Here is a 25,658-nt window from a genome sequence, read left to right as displayed (position 1 = left end):
AGGGAAAGAGCATGACACGCCCTCTTTTTTTGTTAGATCAATGAGTTGGTGGCAAATTCGTTCATTTTTGCAAAGAAAACACTATTTTATTGTAATTGGTTCATTTATGTACAGAATTCCAGATGGGAGTAATTTGAAACGTCAAAGTGTAGCACATTTTGGGACACAAATCACGCCATTTGATTTTTGACAAATTAAATGTTTACGGTTTGTAGAAAGCAGGCATAGAAAAATCTTTGTCTTCCTAGATTGCTCTCTTCTAAAGTGACCTTATTGAAATTTCACTGGGAGATTTAGCATAAAACTTAGAGGATTAATTGCACTCTAATTGACGCAGAGTAGGTTCTACGTATTGCTGGCCCATTCTATCAGGACTCTGCTACCTGCTGGTTTCTTTGGCAACGCTGGAGACAGAGGCATACACAAGGACGCCTTTTCCTCACGAGATGGTGTTTGGTTCATGCCATTTTCGGAACCTCTGGATGCGGTCTAGTGTTTTCAGGACTGCCATGCGCAGTGCCACGTTCTGCGGAAGGAACTGAACAGTCCGGCTCCATATTACAGAAGAGACCGGTAGGTTCGCTGCGTCACTTCTATCCTTGAACACTGACACTTCGTAGTTCGTTCTTGCCTCCATTCCTGTCTGCTGAGTCTTCTTTGCTTGCTCGTTATTCCTGTCTTCTCATCCAGCCCTGCCATGCGGTCCTGCCCGCACACCGTCTGCTTTTCCTCATCTGCCTTCTGTTTTCTTGGTTTTCGCTACATTCTCTTGTTCTGGACATTCTCCCCTCATTACGTATTCTGCTTGTGAGCTCCAACTTGTTTGGCTACATCTAGAGTCGAATTCCTTTTCTACTATCCTTGGATTCCTGCATTCTACTCATCACCATGACCAACTTGACTTGCAACCCTATCAGGCAAACTACATACGCAGAACAGGGTTCTTTCTCCACTTGTGGGTTTTCCCCTTTTTGGGCTTTGCCCAAGCAGCGCTCGTAGCCTACAGTAGCATTGTGGCTATTGCACGTCACTTGGTGCATTGTCTCATGATCAACACAAATTGGAAGTGCTGCTGCCACCAGGTCAGTCCTTTGAGTACAGCTCTTAACACATTCAACAGCTTTATCTGATTGGTGTTATCACTGTGAGCTGTTAGATAAATAGAGGTAATTTAGTTTCCTGTCCCAAGTCAAAACAATTTCCCATTGTAACTAGTTCAACCGGGTTGTTGAAAGACAGGAGTCTTTAGGGGGGGTTATTATATTTGAAAACATTTTATTTCGTATGATGTGTTGACTTTTATAGTAGTAGTTTTTTCAGGCAAAATGCAATAACGTATGTTTCACGATGATCATGTGGTGTGGGCCAACGAGGGCATACCTGGTGCCTAATGTACCCCTCTGCATCTCAAAAAAAGTAGAATTACAATGTAGGAACATGCATTCTGATCCACTGCAAGCTTTTAAGGTACATGTGTTTGCCCCAGAAATGCCTCAATTCCAGGACCTTTGAGCCTACTACAGCAAGAAGTTAATGCAAGGTGCAAATGAGTAGGCTTGGCTCCACAATGTACAAGATCACGCGTGTGCCATTCTGTTGTGGGTGCTATTTATTGCACATTTATCCAAAACTTGATGCTAATATACAGTGTTACGCAAACTCCACGACCGTTCACTGTGCACTGCATTTGTTCGATAAGCAGCAGTAATACACATTTTATACATCAAGCCCTGTGTGTCCCAGTAGGACTTTTATGATTATAATTGTTCTTTTATAACGCACTTAATAGTTTCTAAGCGTAATACCGTGTTTTCCGACCTGTCTTGCTATGCATTGTCTTGCTTCCAAGACAAATGTGTTGTCCCTGAGCTATCCTCCCAAACATCATTGATTTTGAGTGAGTGATGTGATCATTGATGGCATCACCACCTGTGTTGCCATCATATGCTGTAATGTAATGGTGTACATGCCACACTGACACCATAAACAATGGCTGAGAGTTTTAGTGCACAGGGGCATTGCACGGGAGCATCTGAACGCCTTCCTGTCCTACAATTTGGCAGCTCAACACCATGGATGCAGATCTAGAAAACTACCGCTGCAAGAAACCCTTACACCACCAAGACTGATACTCCCAACCACTCACACCGCAAAGTATGCATGTTAGCAAGACGGACCAGGGTGGTGGGCTGCTCAATGAAAGACCCCGCCGTCTCTGACTTTTGCAGGTGTTAAACAATCTGGCGACTCTTTCCACAGTGCAGGCATTGATCAGGAGCAATGGCGATCCCAACAGCTCAGAGTTGCCAGAAAGACTGTGCAGAGGTGGACACAGGGAACAACACCTGACGCCCCTCCCCCATCTTCACCGAGACTGGCACTCTCTATGTATTCCACGGATGTGGGAGGAGTGTGGACAAGGGGCTGCTAAAAGGGAAATCCTGTCCTGAGACCTCAGAGTGGTTGTGCACACATTCTGAGACTCGTACTGGAGGGGAGCAATGGTGGGGAGCATTCAAGGTCTTTATGCAATCAAGATTTGACAGAGCCACTCTACAAGCACATTAACCTACATCTCCCAGCACCCCCTGCTCCTCCAAGACTGACACCACCCAAATTAAGAAGGACCAAGGCGCTGTGCTCCTAAGTGGGAAAGGACTCTTAAAGGCATGCTCGTGCGAGGGTGCTTGATAATAATTTGGAGGTAAAGCAATGTTTATGCCTGTTTATGCCCAATTGCATATGGTTTCAGGAGGGGCACATCTGTCAACGTCTTATCTGAATTTCATTGTGTTTTTCAGGTTTAGCCTATGAAGGTGTCTCTAAACTGGGAAACGATCAGACTCCGGACTCTATGAGAAAGCTCTGAGGTCCCCATCAGCTTCCAGAATTCCTACTAATCAGCATGAAGGCAGAAAGGAAATATATATTTATTTATGCTCTGTCTCACACTTAAAGATGGCATGTCCGTTAGATGTAGATATATAAAACATCATTACATTGGTAAATCATGCTTGAACGTTCGACAGTTCATTATAGAGCACACCCCTGAAGTGTTGGCCTTAGCAGAAACCTGCTTTTTAACATCCTAGGACACACGGTGGCACTTCTTTTTCACAAGGATCTGAGAGTTTCCATAAAATATGTTTCACTGATAACTGTTGGGCTGATGGAGGAACAGCATAGTGTTGGACCATAGACAATGGTTTCATGTCTATAAGCTCAGGTTCATTCTAATTCTTGTCAAATGTTCACTCACTCAGGAAATTATGATTCTTCTGCGTTTTGAAAGAGAGAGCTAGAGGAAATATGTATGTCCCGGGTCAGAAATAAAACTTTGTTGATGCCTCATTGAAAAACTTTTGTGAACTCTTGGGAGGATAGCTAAGGGGTACTGTGTTCGCCTTGGAAACAAGACGACACGGAGCAACACAGGTTTGATCCCTGGCTCCGTGCTTAGAAACCTCTGGGTATTAAGTGCATTATAAATAACCAATCATATCATATCAAGGGTTGCCATCTGACAATGTTATAGAAGACCTGACTCTTTTTATTTTTATTAATTAAAAAATGATGTGGGTAATGTGTCTCTGAAAGGGTGGTATGCTAAACAGGCCAGCTCTTGCAGTAAGCTCCATGCAAAAGCATAGGGAGCACATGTCCCATGCTGCATCAGTCTGATGTGCATTGTCTCCTCTCTAGTGGGACACAGCAGGTTCAGAGATCACATGCCCTGTTTGACAATTGCTGTGACACTAAAATCACTGCAAACACAGGCTGCACTTGCATAAGCACATCTGATCCAAACCCATAATAATTGAAGAGAACTAACAGTCTGGTGGCAGGTTACTATCTAAATGTACACCATACCTTGGTTTTAGTATGGTGACTGATAATTCAATCTGACTTGTTGCATACTCATGTCAACAAAGGAAGTCCAGGCCAGCCATGTACAGGCTGTGTGTATTCTCCCCAGGCAGGACTCCCTGTTTCTATTGCAACCAGCAGGATTAAAGGTGCAGGAATTGGCTCTCTTCGATCCCTTATGAGGTTGGGGTTGGTACACCTCTCTCAAGCCCAGGAATCTCTCAGCTGGTAAATCCTGGGAAATAAGCTTTAAAGAGGCACACCCTAAACAATAGGTAAAGCCTCATACCAGTTTGTTGCATACCAAAGGGTCTTTGAAGTTGCAGGCTTGGGAAGGGGGCACGCTTAGATAGTCAGACAGAATGGAAGTAGGGCTAGTCCATCTTGGTTTTCTGTGAGTTCCTCTCTCTTTCCTGTCTCCTCCACTACCTGCACAGCAAAGCACTTTGTATATGATTCTAGAAGGCAATAGTCGCTTGTTACCTTATCTATCTCCTGGGCTGGTAACCTTTCGTCTTCTGCTCCTCTTCACCATGGTGTTACTCAAAGTTGGTACGTTGGACCCCTTCTCTTCTCTCTATATACCACCCCTCTTTTTAGATTTGTCAAGTACTTTGCCTTCTCCTGCCACTTCTATACCAATGAAACCCAGATCTTCCTTTCTTTGTACTCCTTTTTTAATGCAATTCATGACATTATCTCTGCTTGTCTACTGGCTGTACAATCTTGCATACACTAACGCTTTCTTTATCTTAATCCATCCAAAACGGACATTCTTTTTTTCCATTCTAATATTTCCTCCCCTCCTCCTTTTTTTATTTTTACTTTCCTCCATCTTATATCTCTATGTCCTATGCTCCTCGGCATCTTGGATTCACTTTTGATTCTTCTCTTTCTTTCACTCTCCACATTTCCAACATTGCTCAGGTTTGTCATTTTCAGCTTTTTAATATTCATAAGGTTTGCTCTTTGTTATCATTTCATGCCTCAGAACTTCTCATGTACTCAATGGTTCTTTCAAGCTGTCTTGCTCTCTTGTGCTCTATCTATAGTTCCTCTGTTTGCACTCTTTGCCCCCTCCACCATGCTTCTACTTCTAATGCTTTATGCACTCTATTGCCTGGCTACCTTTTCAATCTCCCCTGCTCTTTTATAACGTTTGCATTGTTTTCAAATGCATGCATGATTAGGCCCCCCTGTGTCTATCATCTTTGGTTTCTTTCTACGCTCCTATCCGCTCACTGCAATCACAATCTCACTTCCTTCTTACTTGGCCCAACAGCTCCTTGTGAGACCTCCCATTTTCGGTCTACCTCCCTACTCTCTTCCAAGTACTGGAATTTGCATTTGCTTTAGCTGTCCATTCTTCTCCCACTCTATCTTCATTTCGTGCCTCTCTTAGAACCCATCCGCTGGCATCATAAATATTGTTTTTTTGTAATACATCAATATGCATTTTATAGTTTTACTGTTCAGCGCTTAGGTGAATGAGCTATACAAATTCAATATATTAAATTCAATAAATTAAACAGGGATAGGACCCTGTAAAACTGGCTTGCTTTTACCCAATATCCTGGTGCCTTTTGCCTTTCTACCTAAGGGGTAACTCACTCCTTCGTTGATTCTTTTGGATCTTTACCAGAAGAACTCATTTGGATCCTGTTGGGAGGGCAGTCCTTTCCAAAGTTTTCCAGTTGTGAGGTGAAGGAAAGTGTTCCAAGGCAGAGGTAAGCTCTGTTTCCTACTAGTACCCAGGAAACATTGGGGCTGAACTGCCATTGGACTAGGATCTGCAGTCTCTGCCAGCTGTATTGGTACCCAGTCTCCTCACTGAAGGAGAAGGATTCCTGCTGGTTCTAGCCAGCCCTCTCTCGGGTGGACATCAAGAGAACAAACACCAAACAAGTCCTTGTGCCCTTGGATTGTAACTCACAGCACCAGAAAGAGTGTAGCATTTGGATTCCTGCATTCTTTTGAACCATCATTGAAATAGAGTTGACTGCATGTGAATCTCTTGAACCAAAAAGTCCTGCAGTGCTGGTTTTGGGCACTTCTTCAAATGTATTCAAACCCATGTTGTTGCATTCATCAAACCTACTTAATGGTGCATCGTACAAAACAGAGCATGTCAACTGTTCTGCTCAAACAAAGCTTGCCACTGACAATGACTTCAAACCATTGCCTCTTTGAGCATTGTATTGAGCAATCAGGATCACAGCATGAAACTTCCCTGGACCATGACTCAAACCTCTGGAAACATCTTGTCATTCATTCATCGACTAAATCCAGCAGTTTCCAACATCTTGAACTGAATCGATCTTCCCTGTGATCTTGGTGAGGCCCTCAAACTGCATTGCTCGAACACCGCTTTCGAACTGCACAGAGCTCCACTTTGAACCAAACTGAAGCCAGCTTGCTACTTGCAACAGCATGACTCACTGCCATAGTAATTGCATCATCTACATTTGGCATGTTATGTGTTCTTTCCACAGTGGTATGAGGGGGTTCTTAGTGTGTTTATAGACCATTATATTGTGCATTGGTGTGTTGCATTAATGTTTATATATTTTTATAGAACCTGATTGGACATTCCTTCGTTTTGGACGGTTGTACTATTCCAGTTTGGATTGCAAAAGTTATCACCTGTGCATCCCTCTTAAGATTGTAGCCTGCCCTCAGTCCACTTTACCACAAATGGCGAAGGATGTATTTCTTGATTGTGCCTGTTTCACCTGTATAGTTGGGATGACTGTTGGTTTGTAGTAGTGTGGTGGCTGAGTACATGTTTTAGCCACTAATCACCCCTTGTACTCCTGCAGGGCAATAGGCATTTCATCAAACTTACATTCAGGCTACACGGGAAGCCAAGAGCAGTCATTGACACATGGGGATTCTTCATAATAGTAAGTATCCTTCTGAGCTTTTTCACCCGTTGCAATCAATGCTTACTCCTGATTGTCTTAGCTCCCCCGCATATGATCTCTCTAGCCAGGAACAGGCAAATGCTTTCCGTAATACAATTCTACGATAGGATGTTGAAATGTCTTATAAGCTTGGTTCCAACTCAAGCTCGCCATTAGTCATGATCTACTATTTCCCTGTAGTTCCTTTGAACTTCAGCTCAGTGCTGGCCAACTCTATTCAGCTGCAACTGTGTACACAAAAGCCCACTGAATTGAGAGCCAATTTGCATGTTGCCCGGACTGTAGAGGCCTGCATTACTGAAATTGCTCTCAACAGGACCCAGTTAGTCATTCTCCAATTGAAGGACGTCTAATGAAGCCCCTTCTGAAAACATACACCCTTGACCAGGCGGCACAATGCTCCTGCCCATAGATAAAGCTTTGGACGGTGAAGTGCTAAAGCAAATATAAGCTTATGAAGAAGCTTGCAGTCTGCTTCTTCCCATTCAATGAGGCTTCAGACCTTGTCATGGAATATAACTGATCATCTTGTAGGTGTGTGATAATCTACTGGTGAATGCAGGCGCCGGTGAAGCCTCCCTGCCAGTGCTCCTGCACCTCTTTGAAACCTTCAATGCAACCGTTTAAATCATTTTTAGAGGAAGGACCTGTGCTGTACGCCTAGAGAGACCGTTTTCAGGATGGAATATGTCCATCTTGTGGCATGACACCAAGCAAGCTTTTTCTCCTCATCCTTTTCAACTTTTCAATATCTACATGTGTCTGCTATTGCACCTTATTTCATCTGTTGGCATGGACATTCATATGGCGACAATGCTCACCTGTATCTTGTGGAGGATGACAGGCCAGATGAATTTGAAACCTATGGGCAGTGCCTGGAGACAGTGGGCAAAGGGATGAGGACTAATTCCCTTCAAGGTAATGCTGGCAAAGCAGAGAACACTTGTTTGGGGTGAGTGATGACTTTACATCAAGTTCATGCTCGATCATACCACCTGAGTTCTGTGACGAACATATTCCAGTGTTGGATAACGTGAATAATGTAGGTGTCATGTTTCAGTCCAGTTGACTACGGCGATTCAAGCACAAGTGCTTGTAAAAGCTCTCTTTTTTCTACTCCACCCTCTTAACCTTATGATGAATTATATTTGCAGCTCTGATCAGGCACTTGGCGTGAATGTTTTAGTAAACTCTCACTTGGACTATTCCAATGCATTATATGTAATAGATCCATTCAGGAAAATGCAGCGATAACAAATTGCCCAAAATGTCACAGTTACAATGGTGAGTGGTATCTGTAAGCCTAACCACATGTCCAATATGAGAAGCACGCTGCATTGATATGCTGTGAAGGCCCACATTGATTGGAAGTTAGGTTGTTTGGTGCATTAATGCCTGAATGGACACACCCCATTTACCTCACATTGAAAATCAATGTGCGCACCTCACATTGGCCCTCCGGTCCAGACTTAAGTTGTAGTGCTGAAGCCCACATCTGTGGAACAGCCTTCCAAAGGCCCTTTGTCTGGATGTTAAAGTATTCACTTTCCTTTGGAGCTCAGTAGCTGCTCATTGTACCCCTGCAATGCCAGGGCCTAAGAGATTTCTCTAAAATCTGATGCTTGGAGGTGATTAGCTCATTCAGATTGTGTCTTATGAATGCAGTTTTTCACTCACTTACTGTTAGATTGCTATTGTTTTCCCAATGTGCATTGACAGCCCTCACAGTTACCCCTGCACCCTACTGAAGGACTGCCTCCACTGGCTTGGGTCTTACAGCCATCCTACACCGCCATTCCCATAGAACTGTGTTTCGTTGAGTAGCCCTAATCCTGGCTTTGGTGGGGGTACCAGAGGGCCGTATGAGGGAGGTGCCGTTTTAAGCTTCACCCCCATGGTTTGGTATAACCAGAGGATCGCTGGAAGCCTTCATGCCCAGTCTAAAGAGTTATGAGTGAAGAGGTGGTTTAAAAAGAAAACGACTTTAAAGGAAATCAATTTAGAAAGACTGCTCTGTGACCACACAGCGTGGTCTTTCCAAATCGAACTGTGACGCACCTGCCACACACAAGTGCATGCAGGGGCTGACAGGAAACCCAGGACCCGGAAGCCGCACTGAAAGGGAAGAGCTAAGTGTATGAGTGCGTGTGTTTGTGTGTTGGTTATTTGTGTCTGTAGGAAGATTGGAGGAGTCTTGGGTGAAGAGGGGGTAGCAGCGGCTGAAGGATGGGGATTTGGGGCTGAAACCCCCCGATTTTGTTCTAATACCGCCAGCGGGGGAACAGGAGGGTGCTGAGATTGGTGGGGGGAGAGGCAATGTGTTTTTTTTCATTTTTTGTAGGTCAACCTATAATCGGCTGATAAAAATATTTTTTTTTTATTAAGCAACCTATAAAAAAATCGAAAAAATCACAATAAACCGTTTAAAGGCATATACCAGAATCAGTTATTTGAATACCTGCCTCATTTATGATGTAAATCTGTGATGCCGTGAAGTTTTTCATGGTTTTTAATAGTAGGTTGGCAGAGAGGACTGGCTCCATCTCATCCAAATGAGGGAATGCATCCGCCACAAATATGCATCACAATCTTAAACTGTTCATTATCTAACAGCAGGGCATACCTAGAAGCTTTCAACAGGTACAAGGGCAAACAGTGCAAACACATTTCTTTACATGCAGTATTGCAGTAAGGCAATGTTTAGCCTAGTTGTAGTCATTTTCCCCCGGTGCAAAAACACAATTAGGCCCTGATTAATGGAATGATTTGCTTGTAAAAAAAAAAAAATGGAATTATTTGCGTGCAAAACTGGGATTTGCGTGCCATTCTGACGCAACGCCCCATTCGTCAAACAGGGATTTGCGGGCAGAATCAGGGCCTCAAAGTATATTGTTTGAACTAGGGAAATATTTGCACTAGTGCTAAATGCACTAGCATTGGTGCAAAGTGTTTGCAGTGCCGCCCCAGCTCTAGGGAAGTGGTGCAATATTGGATTTTCTTGACTTGTGCACCTGGTTCGGTCTTGTGCTGCCCTTGTTTGCTAAATTCTTAAAGTAACTCCTGCAAACCGAACTACAAACAATAGACATGGGGCTGATTCACACAAAAACACTTTACAATGGCGCAATCCCATGTAATCAGACTCATAGCGCCTCTGGTCCACTCATGTAAAATCAGAGTTATAGATACCTGTTCGTGGCTCACACTTATTGGCTCCTTCAGCACGTGCCATACAATGCATTCTAGGAGGGGAGGAGTCGTCAGGGATCCCTGGTAGGTCCAGAAATCCAGAGTTGCCGGCAGAAGACCCGAAGGATCGAAACCAGTGAACGGAGCTTGTTTACCCTGCAGAGACAGAACAACGTCAAATGTCCATTACATTGAAATTGACATGTGCAAGCATCATAGAAGGCATGATCTGAGGGAAAAAGCCTAGACCGTGCTGTGTGTTTGCAGTTTGTAGAAAACCGAAAGGCACAGCTGCTGCAGTGAACCCGCTACAGTGATCATAACTTTAAAAATCAATTCCTGCGTTGAAGATGCTGGTCTCAGAAGCTTCTAATAAAGGGAGCTGCTGGAGGTATGAGCTGTGGCGCTGCGCTAGAGCACGTGCACCCTCCGGCCATTCCATAGAGCGCCTGGAGATTGCCCCTTGGTGATAGCCAGGGACGTTGCTAGGGGGGGCTAAGGGGGCTATAGCCGCTGATCTTTTGGTTGTAGCCCCGGATAGAATCTCAGGAGCTACAGCCAAAAGACTAGCTAGCCCCCAGTCCCAACAGTTCCCATATCAGCGTAGCCCCGGGTCCTTTCCAGACCTAGCAACTCCCCTGGTGGTAGCGGTGCGCGGTACAACATAGCAGAACCCACAGCGCTGCTATTCTTTGCAGGAGGGCCTAGAGCGACTCCTTCCTGCCGAGTGCTCTACCTGGGTCGGAATGAGGTCCAAGGCATCGATAATTGTCTGTAAGGCCGCATTTGCTTCTCCAATCTGCAAGAGACAAAAAGAAAGGTTTGAAATTGTCTCTGACACACTAACCCTCCCCAAACCTCCTGCCCCCGCGCTGATGAAGGAACGTTTTAAACAATGATTTGTCGCACCAAAATACTATTGCTTCGCACGTGCATTCATGGAATTGTGCACAGTGCTTCAGCTGCGTGAGTTTGTCAGTCATTTGCAGGAATAAACTGAGTGAACATACTCGTGCCGACCTTTTATTTTATTTTGGGTGTTTAAAATCGTGTGGATCAGAACATTTACTGCAGCAGGAGTTTTTGAAGTATGAAACGCAGTGGATAAAACAGGGCCAAATGACAGCATCTCTGTACAGTTGTAAGTGCAATAAGAACTAGGGCAAAAATCGCTCCAGTGCAAAAACAATCTTCTTCAAGTGCATTCTTGCCCCCAGGGAAAGACCTGGGACTAGGACACAGATTGTCCCGGGATTCAGTAAGTGCCAGGAATGGCTATGACAAGACAGTGGGCCTGATTCGAAGAGGGTTTTCCTATGGGGTTTTGCCATTATAAAACACTTCTGTGAATCAGGCCCAGTATACTTAGGTCTTTCTAAGGAGTCTGTAAGCAAACTTCAGAGAGTTAAAATGCAGCTGGAAGGCTCTTCTGCACCAATCCAGCACGGAAAGAAACAACAGGGTAAGTTAAAGCTCAGAGAGCCAGAGTGGCAATTGCCTTCCCAAACCGTAGGGAGATACTGATACACAGGGAATGGTTTACTGGAGAAAAGGTTCATCAACTTGCCGGTAAGGGCAAGACCAAACAACTAATGGTATTTGTATTGACCGTGGACCTGTTCTCTTGGACACAGGGTAAGAAGCTGGTCTGATGCAGGGTGGGAGTGGGGGCAACCAGCACAATTATGTGAGAGAGTGCGAGAGGGGAATTAAATCTCGTATTCTTAAATCTAGGCAGCTAGCGGTCACAACTGCAAAGATTGAGGCATCGGAATAGTCATGTAACTTTATTTTAACACTGATGACTAGAAAGTTCCTTGCAAAAGGGTGATTGCCCAGGGCGTGGTTTCGGTGATACCAAATTATCACTAAAAAATGCACTGTCCCTCTTGTTGTGGGATGGGAAAACCCATGCTTTTTGGGTTTTCTCTCAATTTCATGCAGTAACCCCTGTTGGTCTTGGGGGTATCATAAAAATGTTGTGGTGAAGCCACAACAGGTGAGGTCGACCGGTTTCGATGGTTCATGAGTGATTACCGACCATCTTCTTCAGGACAAGATCGATCTTCATGCTGGGGGTCGCGTAACTAGTTAGCATGGAGGAGTCTCGTTCCGATGCCTCAATCTTTGCAGTTGTGACCGCTAGCTGCCTAGATTTAAGATTACGAGATTTAATTCCCCTCTCGCACTCTCTCACATAATTGTGCTGGTTGCCCCCACTCCCACCCTGCATCAGACCAGCTTCTTACCCTGTGTCCAAGAGAACAGGTCCACGGTCAATACAAATACCATTAGTTGTTTGGTCTTGCCCTTACCGGCAAGTTGATGAACCTTTTCCCCAGTAAACCGATCCCTGTGTACCAATCCAGCACGGGCCATGTTAAAATGGCTGCTTATAGCAGGCCATACGTTTCAAAGAATTCTGCTTGGCGCACAAGGCCTTCCTTCAAACAGGCCAAGGTTTTCAGGGATACATGTATCCATTACAAACACTGCTGCTCGCTTTGTTCAGAGGAACCCAGACTTTTTCAGGTTCCAGATCTTAGGTATGCCAAATGGGCAAGACACGCATTATTATTATTATTATTATTATTATTATTACTATTATTACTATTACTATTATTACTATTATTACTGTTATTATTATTACTATTATTATTATTACTATTATTATTATTATTATTATTATTATTATTATTATTATTATTATTATTATCTCACTAGAAATTCCTCTGCATATTTTGTGAGGTACTAATGATCAGTTGTGTTTCGGCAAGCATCGAACGACACACCTGTTTCCTACATTGACACGGATAACACATTGGGAAATTCATCCATGTTTGGTCACACCGTGGTGCCTTCTGTAAGGGGTACGCTTCTGCTTTAGAAATCTTGTTCACATAACATACAGGATTTGGCGAATGAGTAGAAATGGGAACGGGACTGAGATCTGGGGCAAATTTGTAAGCATCAATTTGATACATTTTTCGAAAATTATATTTCAGTGCATTTTTGACAGAACCTATATTTATGAAGTCAGCCTGGGGATCCCTCGCGAGGATGCGAGGAGTACTCCACTGGTTGGAGTAAATACATTGAGCACCATATTGCTCAGGTATGGTTATATATGAAGCACAGCCCACTATTGCAACTGGATTGAAGTCTGCATAATGTCCCATGAGAGAAGATCTGATTGATCATTAATATATGCCTAATTATGTTTGTATTACGTCGATCGTGATCAGGGTCATAAAGGGCTATGTGAATAACATGAAGCGCAACATTACATGGAATTCTCAGTGAAAGCACAAGCCTCACCCACGCCCCTGTCTACCAATATGAGATTAAATGCAAAGTGCAGAAAAGTGCAGCAGGGTCAAGGCAATCAACAGTGCCTGCAGTCCTTGATCATCAAAAGAAAACACAGACAAACGATGCGAGTCATCACAAGATCAGCACGATCACACGAATCGTACCCCCAATTTCGGAAAAAGTGCTACAGGTACTTAGTAGGGAATGGTCAATTCAACCAAATTGGGCCACTGAAATGCTAGAATTCATCATCTGTCCAGTCAAGCTTGTTTGCGGTCACACAAGCGCATAGGATTAGGAGCCTCTAACACAGATCCCCATAACATGCCCCGCCGCCCTACTGGGACCCGGCAGGATGGCATTGTGGTATTGATGGAACAGATGGAACAGATTGAACGGATGAAGTGGTGGAATAGATGGAATGAATATAGAACGGATGGAGTGAATGGAAAGGATAGAGGGGATGGAAAGGATGGGATGGATGGAAAGGATGGAGTGGATGGATGGAGTGGATGGAGCGGATGGAGTGGATGGATGGAGTGGATGGAGCGGATGGAGTGGATGGAACGGGTGGAGTGTATGGAGTGGATGGAATGGATGGAGTGGATGGAGCGGATGTAGTGAATATATCTCTGTATATCCATGTATCTCCTATTTATGCTATTTATATGCTATGTACCTGTATCCCCATGTTATCTGTATCACATGTTTACCCCATCCATCGTGTCTCTTTATATACGTATGCCGCTATGTACAGCCCCCGTCCTGCTCTCGTGCTTTGTCGCAGGTGCTTTGCTTATAACCACCATATTACACTACTATGCTTACTCTCTCCTATACACCATCATTCAGCTAGAACACAGCTATACTATGACACATTCGGCCTAGCTGTTCTCATACTAATCTGACCCCACAAACACCTCATCATCCTAATTAAAACCAGCTAGCTGAGCACATACCGGCTAGCTTAGGTGTCTCCTCGGGCCTAACGCAGCCAGATCTCAGTCTGAGTGTCCACCCTCCAGACTGAACACATCCAACTGATTCCCTCAGCACCACACCTACCGCTACGAAGCAGCTATCATGCAACAACCACTAGAGTGGGGGTGCTGGGAGTACATAGGGAGCAGTGAGAGATGGGTAAAGATATATGGTTGTTTTGAAGTGGTGTGGTGGGGGCTGGTTTATAAACCGAAAAGTGGCCAGCGAAGATGTGTGTATCACTGGACATTTGGGTTGGTGAATCGGGAAAAGGTGCAGATCACCTCTGGGACTCATATTCTTAGTAGTCCTTCCTGCAGTGATGCATGCTGCTGTTATATGCCAGCCCCTCTCACCATTGGCCCGATGCTTTTTCAATAAGGTGACATATCGATGCCAACTGCGTGCCAGACTTACTAGCTGTTCAGCTATCTACCTGACCGTCAATCTACTCCATAAGAAGTCCTCCTTCCTCTGGACAACTCACCAAAATAACTCTTTCTACAAATAACAGTGCCAGTGCTTGCAACAGTTTCCACCCATATCCCAGACTGCACTGAAGCCCACTGCACGTTTTCATGTCTAAATACCCACGAACACATACCCCACAGCAAAGACGAAGAGGTAAAAAGGAAGGGTGGAAGACACCAAATATTACATTGCAACTAAAAACTAAAGTAATCAGTACAGATGAGGAAGGTCAAATTACAGTAATTGTCTCTAATATTTCAATTTTGAAAATGATTATCTGCACAAAGTATTGCGTTTTCAAAAGGAAGCCATCCATTCTAGATGGACATGCTAAAACAGGGTCATCATCCCGTACCCCCAGCACCCTAAAGCTTTGCTTGAAATTGCTCAGTAGAACAACGCAGTGCGATTATGAAAAGGTGAGGAAGACCCCATATCTATGTGATCCCATTATGTCCGCATTAACAACTCGGCATTCCCATGTTTTCTCCCTTTTTCTCCCTCTGTGTATTTCTTTGAAAGTACTCCCTTTCTCCTATGCCCCACTAAGTTAATATGTCTTTACCCTACATGCTGACTGTGGTGTATACATCTTACATGTTTTCAAATACCAAACTGTAGCACTGTGATATATGACCTGTGAAAGTCTAACACGTGCATAGATCATAGATATTCCATATGGAACACATATTTATTTCTTGATCATTTTTTAAGGCGCTTTATACAGCAGAATTGTGTTTCAAAGCGCCACGTTGAAAACATAAATATAAAATGTATGACCAGGGTTAGTGCGTGGCTCCCCAAAGCCTCCTACTGCTGCCAGAAATGCAAGCTGATCTGACACTTTTGCATCAACAATGCAATGCTTTTCAGATGAAAGACACCCTGACAGCCGTAGTTTAATGCTGCTCTGGGCCCCCGCACGCTACCCAGTAATGTCACTACGCAGTGCTTTGGTCGGGTTCGGCATACCGCACCCACAATGCAAGGGACGCACAGCCTTCATACAATACATCACTTTTGCACTTCATCAGAACAGGCGTGGGGTCGCTGCGAAAAAGTATGCTGCTCTCACAGCACTAGGATCGTTATAAAATAGGGCCCTCACTCTGGAGATGTCAGCTTTGCACTCTTTACAAAGCGTTTTTCAATGGGATTGCGCGATTGTAAAAGACTTTTGTAAATCAGGCAATGCGAGCATTGGTGCATTTACGGCTCTCTGCCCTGATAATCCTTCTTCTCTACATCACTCAGCTCTGCATCCAAGACATTACCAAAGTAAACACTCACGCATTCTGCCATTTCTTCAGGAAATGAACATAGTAAATACACCTTCATTCTGCTATTTATTCAAGAAATTAACATAGTAAATACTCATGTGTTCTGCTTACACAGTGCCAAAGCCCTTCTAAGTGAATAATAGCTCAGAATGGCAGAGACAAACATAAGGAACTTGAGGAATGGAAATCTGTCATCCCCACTGTGTCTGAGAGTCTGAGATAACCAATGCAATCCATTTTTTAATGGAGAACATGTATAGAAGAAATAGTAAACACTGTAAAAAAAACACTGCATTCACTTTCAACTATTGTGAGACACTGCTTTCTGATAGTTGGCATTTAAGGTGACACTAAGGGGTAATTCATGGATTATTTGCGCCGAAAAAAACGGGATTTGTGTGCCATTCTTCCCGCAAATCCCCATTTGTTAATGAGGAATTGCGGTCAAAATGGCGCACAAATCTGGGTTTTTTCGGCGCAAATAATCCATGAATTACCCCCTGAATATGGCACATGATATTATGGCTATCACCCCTAAATCCGGAGGAGAACATGACCAGTAACAGCCCGCCAGCCCGAGCCTAGGTAGGCCAGAGAAAAGCAAGGCCTTGCGAGGGCTGTGGGCTAGTACTGGCCATGAATGCCCCTGCCCCTACCACCCGACAAGGGGGTGATTGCAATTAGCAGCCCAGGCTCAATCTGATGTGTGAATAGTTTTATTTTTTGTTTTCATGGGATTAACGAGCTCCACGTGTATTGCATGAGCCCAAACTTCCATGAAAACAAAAATACAAGATGGTCTCCGCCATAGTAAATACATTTGATCTTATATTTATTTATATAGCGCTATACGCAAAAGTACTGTACAAAAAGTAAGAACGGTACAAATAATGTGGAACAAAATCGAAAGGCATAGTTTAAGCAGTAAGGAGACCAGAAAACAGAATGAGAAGACAAGGATCAAAGAGAGAGAGGAAGCACTTTCCAGTGCTACGGTGCCAAGAGGAAAAATAAGAACGTAAATGAAAATTAGAACAAAGGGGATGAGGAATAATAATAAGAATATGGGAGGATGTGGTGGGACATGAAAAGAGATAAGAGTTGAAAAATAGACCGGGCAAGGCTGTGCAGACATTTAAAAACTAAATACAGAAAATGAAATAACAGCTGTGACTCAAAGGGGAGCCATTGAAGAGAGGCAAGAGCAGGGGTGATAGAATCCCAGGAAGAGAAGGAGAAAAGAAGACATATAGCACAATTATAAATAGAGCGATGAGGAGAGATATGATGCAAGAAGCAGAGCGGAGCAGTAGAAAAGTCGAAGAAGGATTAGAGAGGAGTCAAGAATTCTTGTTGTAGAAAAAGGAAAGACATGGTCTATCCTTATGTACATTGAAGAGCTGGAACCAACAGGAGTGGGAGAGAGCAGAGATATGAAGAGAAACAGCACAGGGTGAATCAAGAATGACTCCAAAATTCTGTGCAGGAAGACAAATAGGAAAGGAGGAGGGCAAAGGAAATAGAGGGGGGCGGCAAAGGAGGAGGAAACATTGCTGCAATAAACAAAAGAACTTCAGTCTTGGAGAGATTTAGAAGAAGAAAGTGAGCCGCCACCCAAGACTGAATTGCAAAGCGAAAAGAGGTAAGAGAAGAGAGTATAGAGGAAAAAAAGAAGAGAATGAAAGAAAGAGCTACGTATCATCAGCATGAAGATGATGCCAAGAGCCAAAGGAAAAAAGGAGAGAGTCAAGTGGAATTGTGTAGAGAGAGAAAAATAAAGGACCCAGGAAGGAGCCCTGAGGAGCCCCATACTGGAGAGGAAGAGCAGAGGAGGAAAGACCAGCTGAGGACACTGAGTAAGTGTGGTTTGTCAGATAAGAATGAATCCATTTTAGCACAGCGCCGCCCACCGAAACCTAGACCTGAGAGGGAGCGGAGAAGAAGGAAATGGTCAACCGTATGGAAAGCGGCAGAGAGATCAAGTAAGACTAGAAGGGAGGATTGCAGAGAATAGCGAGCAGAGAGAAGGGAGTTACCGATGGAAAGAAGAGCTGTTTCGGTGGAGTGAAGAGGTGAAAGCCAGATTGGTAGATCGGAAGAACAAAAGAGGAGTTAACATAAGAAGAGATTAAAAGCAGCCGGAAATACAATTATTGTATGGTGAAATGTTTAAAAATGATTCCAATCATGCATTTATCTACAGGATCTCATATACCTTTTCTTGTAAGCGCACACTATGAACAGAGTGTTCTTTTTGCATTATGGAGACTATGGGCCTGATTTATAAAGCGTTTTCTAATGGGATTTGTAAAGGTTTTTGTAAATCTGGCTCTGCTATCCTCATTAAAGGAACTTCTGCACTCTGGCTTATTAAATATGGTGCTGGGCTATTACCAGCCTATACGACCTGGCAAGCACACACCTGATCTTTAGACATGTAACCTCAGCCTTGTTGCTACTAACACCCCAGGCTAATGTTTGCATTTATCAATGCCATTTTCCGTGTAGTAAATAATGGCCACGTGAGTGCAAAGCAAATATATTTCCCATCATAGAAATGACAACAGGAGACCAATTTGGGGCTGCTCGTCCGTTTCCATAGTCGCAGACAAGAAGGAGCGGAGGTGAAGGAGGAACTTCACCTCTGGTCTCTGAGAGCAGATAAGTTGGGCAAGGTTCATCAGGGAGGAAGGCAGATGGAGTTCAGGAGGGTGGTCCGTGGCCATGTATCAGTGAGCGGAGGGTGCAGACATAGGGCCTCATTACGTTTTTGGCGGTAGCCATGCCGCTATTGGCGGAATGGCTGATGCCAAAATTGGGTCCGGTTCCGGGTTCCCAGAATGGGGAATTACAGGGCCATTCCGAGTTCGGAGGGCCCAGTAATTCCTCCCTCCAGGAACCCGGGCCCGGACCTTCCCCATTCCCATTTCAGCCCCCAGAGGGCTCAATGGGAATGAGGGAGGGAGCAAACAAGGGGCCGATTACGAGCAGCCCGTTGTTTGCTCCATCTTCCCCTCGCGGGACCCGGTAAGCACGCCTGGTTTGACCAGGCGTTACTTACTGGGTCCCGCGAGGAGAGCTTGTAATGAGGAGGAACGGGTTTAACGGGTCCGCCTACTTTAGCTGGTCCCGTTAACCCGTTCCGCCTCACTTCTTATGAGGCTCATAGTCTTTGAAAATGGATATTTGAAAATGGAGATGTGCTAGTGGTAAGGTTTACATACAGGCTTTAATGAACGAATAAAGCCTGAATTCTTATGATTCTTATTGATTGGAACCTCTCCTGCACATGCTAATTAAATAAACAACAATGTGTGTGGGCATTACCTAACAGGAAATGGCATGCAGTCTCAGATTCCATGATCAGGCCTTAACGTGTGCCCCGGCAGCATTACCTGACTGGTAATGCCCCAGAGGAGTCTACAGCTAATAACGCCCCAGTATGCTTTCCTGGGAGCTGAAAGTTTTCTTTTTTTTAAAGTTGTGAAATAGAAATGATGCTGATGTCATTTCTCAACTTTAAAAACCTACAATAAAAAAGCCTCCCTTGGCCACAGGCATAAGTGATCTACATGCAGCCCTTACTCCCTTTCCACGGAACCCATTGCCGCTGGGGGGCAAGGGGCGAAAAGTAGGAGTCGGATGGGTCAGTGAGGCCGAAGGTAAGTATGGCTTGAGTCGGGATGGCACAGGGAATGGCTAAGGGTGGTGGAAGTGGTTAGGGGTGGGTTAAGAGGGCATCGGGGAAGTGAAGGCTTATCCCCAGGAGGGAAGATAGTGGCATCCCTCTTCTCAGAAAGCTCCAATCGCGGGCATTACCATAAGGTAAAGCCTGCATTCCAAGCTCCCTGATTGGCTGTAAGGCCCCGTTACATTCCCTCGATAATGTTCAACATGGATAAGCAAAGCATAATAAATGAATATTTTTTTCCGAATGATGGTTGATCACTTTAAGACAGGAAGGATAGTGCGCACTTGATTACATTTCTTAAGGCAGACATGCCAGTGCCTGGTTGAGGGAAATCAATCAGTTGTTGAAGTCAAGGCAATGACGCCAAGAGGCAAACGGAAAGGTAGACTATCATCGAATTCAATGCAGGTCAAAGCAGTGTTCTGTACATCATAGGAAAGTGAACGAAGAAGCAAAGAGAAGGCACCCAGCATGGAATGAGTGAGGAACCGGGTGAAGATGCCGGATACATACTGACCTTCAGGAAAACACCGATTACAGCGAGACCATCACAGTGCTTCACAGCTTCCCCAAATTTGGAATATTTTGTGTTCCAGTGGACCAAATGAAGCTGGAAAACATCAAATGTACTTTAATAGTCACTACGTGTGCAGCAGTAGCCTTTTATCAGACGTTTTGACAGAGAAGTTTGTTAAATAAGCTGATGAAATCGCATTAATTTTCACCTGAATGCTTCTTCATTTTTTCAACACTTTCTCCACTGGTTTAAGACCAGTTCAGCACCAACAGATATACCATCACACCTTTAGGGTCTGATTTGCAAAGCGTTTTTGAATGGGAAAATCCCGTTGAAAAACGTTTGTAAATGAGGATCTTAGTGTTGAACGCACACATGCTAACATTATCCATTGCATGCAGGAGAAGCTGGTTTCATCCTGGGTTTAATTTTGCATTCTGGGACTTGGAGCCCTGGGATTATAACGGGGAAGTCGAAGACTACAAGTCGCAGAATGCAAAGTTAAAACTGCGACTGGACTCATGCCTCCCGATTGGAAAGGATAATGTTGGCATGCATGTAAGCGGACAATCCTACCCTCTGAAACCCTGGAGGAGGTTTCCCTTTCCTACATCTGGGTCTAATATGTCGGCAGGATTCCAATTGCGCACCTCTTCATTCATAAAGGTTTGTCTACAGGAGTACATTGTGGTAAATGATTCATCAATAATTCAAAGTCACACAAATGATTTCTTTCCAGCGAGTTGGGCTGCATGGCTTCTGTCGAGAAGGCGCGATTGCCTAGAGTAAGGCTTTAGGCTAATGTTTAAACAAATATACGCAAGGCGTGAGTACAGATGGAAAAAAACTTCTATTCTGCCCCTTTCATGTTAGTCTCATTTATTTCTCGAATGCAGGTGCCAAGCCCCTTCGTGACAGTCTAACCCGTTGTCACACCATGTGTTACAATGAATTCATCTCCGTTTCAAAAGGGGAGTTTTTTATTCTGCGGCGTGAAAGTGCATGGGAACCCACGCAGAGGAGTCATCTTAGTTTCGGAGCCACGGCAGAGCTGGTGATTAAGTAACGTTTATGGTGCTGCAGGCAGATACAGAGGCAGTTTTGGTGCACTAGGTGGCACTCATTTGTTATAAAATCCACTGGACAGTTGGTGAGGTTCGTGCCAGGCATTCACTTGTTCATGCTGTGACTTCAGGTAAACGTCCTATGACAAGTTGACATATATGACCACCACGTTTGTCTTTGCCACTAGGTGGCATCTGACATCCTGTTTTCCCAATGCAGGTTTCTTTTCTTCCATTCCCACCTGCTTTATGCCTTTACTGTCTGGCTGGAATAACCCAGATCGCTCTTTTTGTGTAAATGCATCCCTGGGTAAACCACTTTGGTTGTCTTTAGCTTCCAAATGCACCTGCTATTGTCGAGCCCTGGTTAGTGCTATAAGCAAAACACAGCAGTAAATTACTATACCCACCCTCCGTTTGCTGTATTGCAATAGGGTTACTAATACACCTATTAAATGTGCATGCCCTGTGGCACTGACTTTCAGTTGCATTGTATGAACGTTTGCAGAAGCTCCACAGTATTTGCAAACATGCCTTAAGAAGCTTCCGGGAACGCTTATCAGTTGAACTTTGCCTACTTCAAGTCCATTCACGCACTGTTAATTAACCAATAGATTCGTCATGTCATTGCTTGTAAAACACTTGGTAAGACTGAGGCTGCTGCACATTCCCTTACTGTGTGCCCCAGGCTTGGCATGTGTGGGTGCCATCATTGTAAGGATATCTCAGTATGTTATCATGGGTGATATCCTTGTGGGGACGTGTTGACAATTTGCAACAACTATTTTATCTTCCCAAAGGGGCATCTTCAAACGAGAAAAGTGTGCTATGTACTAAGTTACTACATGTCCTTCCCCATCACTGGGACCTTATAATCTTTAAAGTTCTTAATATGTCTGCATGCCTTAAAATAATTTGATATATCACCTATTGCATATGATACAGGGCGTCCCACTGTACCAACCAATACATGCTTAACTTTTAGACTCCACTAATGAAACGAACTGTAGCACTTAATGCATGGAGTGTTGATTCAAGTCTATCATCTTGTTTTTTAGATCTTGCTGCAGGTAATATATTAACTAAAGGGTATACAGTTCTTTTGCCGCTGGATTTTTCGTCGCAGGACTTTTCATCGCTGTTTTTTTATCGACAAAAAAATCATCGTTTTTTTTTGGGGGGGGTTAAAAATTAAATAAATATTTGTGGATGAAAGGGAATATATTTTTTTTTTAAAAGGGCAGGTTGGAGGGCAACCCCCAAAAACAATTTCTATAAAAAACAGCGATGAAAAGTCCTGCGACGAAAAATCCCAAGCCAAAATAACGTAGAACCAACTAAAGGGTTTCCTATTTCCTATTCCCTAAGGTAGTGATACTTGAGTTAGGGAATGATAGCCCCACCCCCAGAATACTACGCTGGCTCCAATCAGCCTAAGAGTGACCTTCAAAGCCGTATGCATTACACACGAGCCCTCCATAATACAGAACCAAAGTTCCTACAGATTACAATCATCCACTATCAATCCCCCAGAAACCTCTGATTGGGCTCAGCTCTCCTCCTCAATATCCCCCCTTACAACTCCACCAGAGTTGGTGGCTCGGCCTTCTCTATCCTAGCTCCCACCATCTGGAACACTCTTCCTCTGTACATCCGATGCACCAAGAACTATCTTTCCTTAAAAAAAGTCCTCAAAACTTGGCTATTTGCTGCATTATCCTAAAACCTGTCCTTAACCTTCTAATTCCCAATCCGAGTACATGTACCCTCAGCACCAGGCGGCCCTGGACATTTCTGAGGCTGCCTGACCTCGCAGCAACTGGTGGTGCCGCCCATTATCGCGGTGGCCCAAACCACACACACTATCAAATAACAATCATGACCCTGGTTTCCCATAAGCACCACCAGCTGAAACACAGCCCTTCATATAGTTTTTTACAGGATTGATTAGTCACTGCACCTGGCATGTAAAGGAAAACAAGCAAATCACACTCAAAGTATTTGTGATAGAATCACCACCATTGCACTCAAACAGGTTGGGATGCACAGCAGGGACTTGTCATAAGAGGAATTGGGCCATGTCGCATGCCAGAAGTACAGGTGGGGGTTTCTCTTGCATCACTCTGGGAAGGCAACCAAAAACCAGCCCCGGAATCATGCAGGAATGACTTCAGGGATGGGCGCATATCGTGCCTGGATGAACCATAGGATGGGCCGCCTATGCTAAAAGTAACATTTGAGAAGGTTCAGTAACCACACAATATCTGGGTAGGTTCGCCATGCTATCCACCTAGAAGAGCCTGTTAGTGTAGCCCATGCTCCTCTGGTTGCAATTAGTTGAAACATAGACTGTCACTGTCGCTAACTGGCTTATTGCAGCCACAAGAATCAAAAGAAGAAACAATACCTGATCAGGCGCACACACAAAAAATCACCACTGAATCGGCTAGGTCCGTATAATGCACCACTCCGGTGGACACTGGCCGCAGGCATGGCTACCCAAACAAATGAAAATCCTGCAAGGACTATGACAAATTTGGTTGTGCTGGTCACATAATTCTATGCCTACTTATACCAGACTACACCTCCAGACCTCTGACATCAGTATGCAGTGAAGACCTATAACATGTTTGGGCACAATGAACACATAGCAAGTCTCTAGCACTCACCCCATCTCCTGACTCCTCTCCGCATCCATCCACACGCCTGACCACATGGGTTGCTCTCCACTGGAGCCTGGCCAGCCCTGCTAAGCCTTATTTGGTGAAATACACACACGCATTCTACTATTGCTGCCACAACCAGCCCATTGAGACCATAATAATGGTAAATGGCACTATATATAAATGACAACTACAATACAATACTCTGTCGATTGGAAGCCTGAGTTCAACCCACAGCAATTAAGACCTGTGACCTGCTGGCTGTACACAGAACTCTGCAGTAGATGCTTTTATCAGTTGTGTCATTTTAAGAGAATTATCAAAGTGGACCTTCTTGACCACAGGGGTGAAACATAGCACAAATATAAGCAAGCGCAAAATATTTTCTTCCGCCCTTCTGTACTCTTTGACAGCTTTTTCTGTACTCTTTGACAGCTTCCCCATCTTTTGAGGCCGGGTAGTACATTCACTCTGGGCCTCATGATAATAATATTGTAAGGTTACTATACATTTGGGACTACATTTTTCCAAGTGTCACAATAATTAATATAAGGGCACCCTTGAAATATTTCCACCACCAAAAGACACACACTGCCTTGTGGTCCTGAATGGTGGGAGCCGACTGCCAGCAGATGGGGTCTTTCCAATGGAGCTAGGTATAGCCTGTTACATTTGTATTTTATCACCCACAGCCAATCACCTTGGAAGTAGTCAGGCAACTCTGCCAACACAGGGATGTTCTTACCACAACCAATAAATGGTACGACGTTCATTCATCACCCGTCTTGTTTTTTCGCAGCACTTTTTGCCGAAAAATGTTTTGTAAAAAAAAAATAGTCAAAAAAAATATGGGGGGGGCTATAAAGGCTAGGTTTGGGTGGTGTATAGGTAATAAATAATAGTGGAGGGGAATTCGGGGGAACCCCCCAAATAAAATAAAAAATGCAAAGATGTACAGTACGCATCATTCTGTAGATATACTGTCTATGATCCAGAGGAAAGTTCAGACTGTTTCTCGAGTTTGTACACTCGGGTTTCTGCTAGCGATTTAGCCCCGAAAAGTTATATAAGAGAGAAGATTTTTGCTCTTTGGTAATGTTCATTTTATTTTCATAAAATGCATCAGCAATGCACGTTCGTCAACGGCATTAACGATTTCCTGTGGGAGGACTCTCCCACTACCGCCGCTCATTCCCTACTTCAGTTGTCTGCTGAACGTTGCGTATAGCAGCATACTTCCTGTGCTCGGTGTCCTCTTACTGTGGAAAGCTGAATTTTGCTACACAACTCTTACTCTATATTACCCCACACTACTGTATTTTCTGGGATCTATGAACGTTTTCCATATGGTTTTGGGAGAACAGCAATTTTGCACAATTTGTTTTAGCTGATTTTGCCGCTTTTTTATCACAAACAGCGGGGGATCCCCCCCCCCCCCCCCTTGCACAATACGCTTCCACCCCCCTCCTTGTGTATACCATACCCCAATTTACCAATTTACAAAAAGACCTCCCTGGACAACACCCTGCCAACCCCCCTCCTTGTATATACCATACGGCAATGCACCATCTGTAAGTTTGTGGTAAAAAAAAGGTGGCACAAATGGTGGCAAAAACGATTTGATGAAAATCGCTACTCGGCAACATTGTATATATTCTTACTCCCCGAGCCCTTTGGCAAGCGGCAGTTATAGCTGTAC

At 44.1% G+C, this 25,658-nt stretch overlaps 1 protein-coding gene across 1 annotated transcript in view; it reads right to left on the bottom strand.

Annotated features, from left to right (window-relative positions):
- Positions 1-25,658, bottom strand: part of LOC138497686 (carbonic anhydrase 2-like) — a 102,758-nt gene that overhangs the window by 5,314 nt on the left and 71,786 nt on the right. Inside the window, exons 5-7 of the mRNA XM_069621298.1 lie at positions 20,233-20,325; positions 10,717-10,779; positions 9,981-10,136 (exon numbers count right to left, since the gene is read on the bottom strand). Of these exons, the coding sequence (XP_069477399.1) occupies positions 9,981-10,136; positions 10,717-10,779; positions 20,233-20,325 (312 nt within the window). The remainder of the gene's footprint in view (positions 1-9,980; positions 10,137-10,716; positions 10,780-20,232; positions 20,326-25,658) is intronic.

Source organism: Ambystoma mexicanum, chromosome 5q, assembly GCF_040938575.1.
Source record: "Ambystoma mexicanum isolate Mex_15411 chromosome 5q, UKY_AmexF1_1, whole genome shotgun sequence".
NCBI lineage: Eukaryota > Metazoa > Chordata > Amphibia > Caudata > Ambystomatidae > Ambystoma > Ambystoma mexicanum.
The sequence above is the reverse complement of the archived record's forward strand: the minus strand, read 5'-3'. Positions and strand labels throughout refer to the sequence as shown.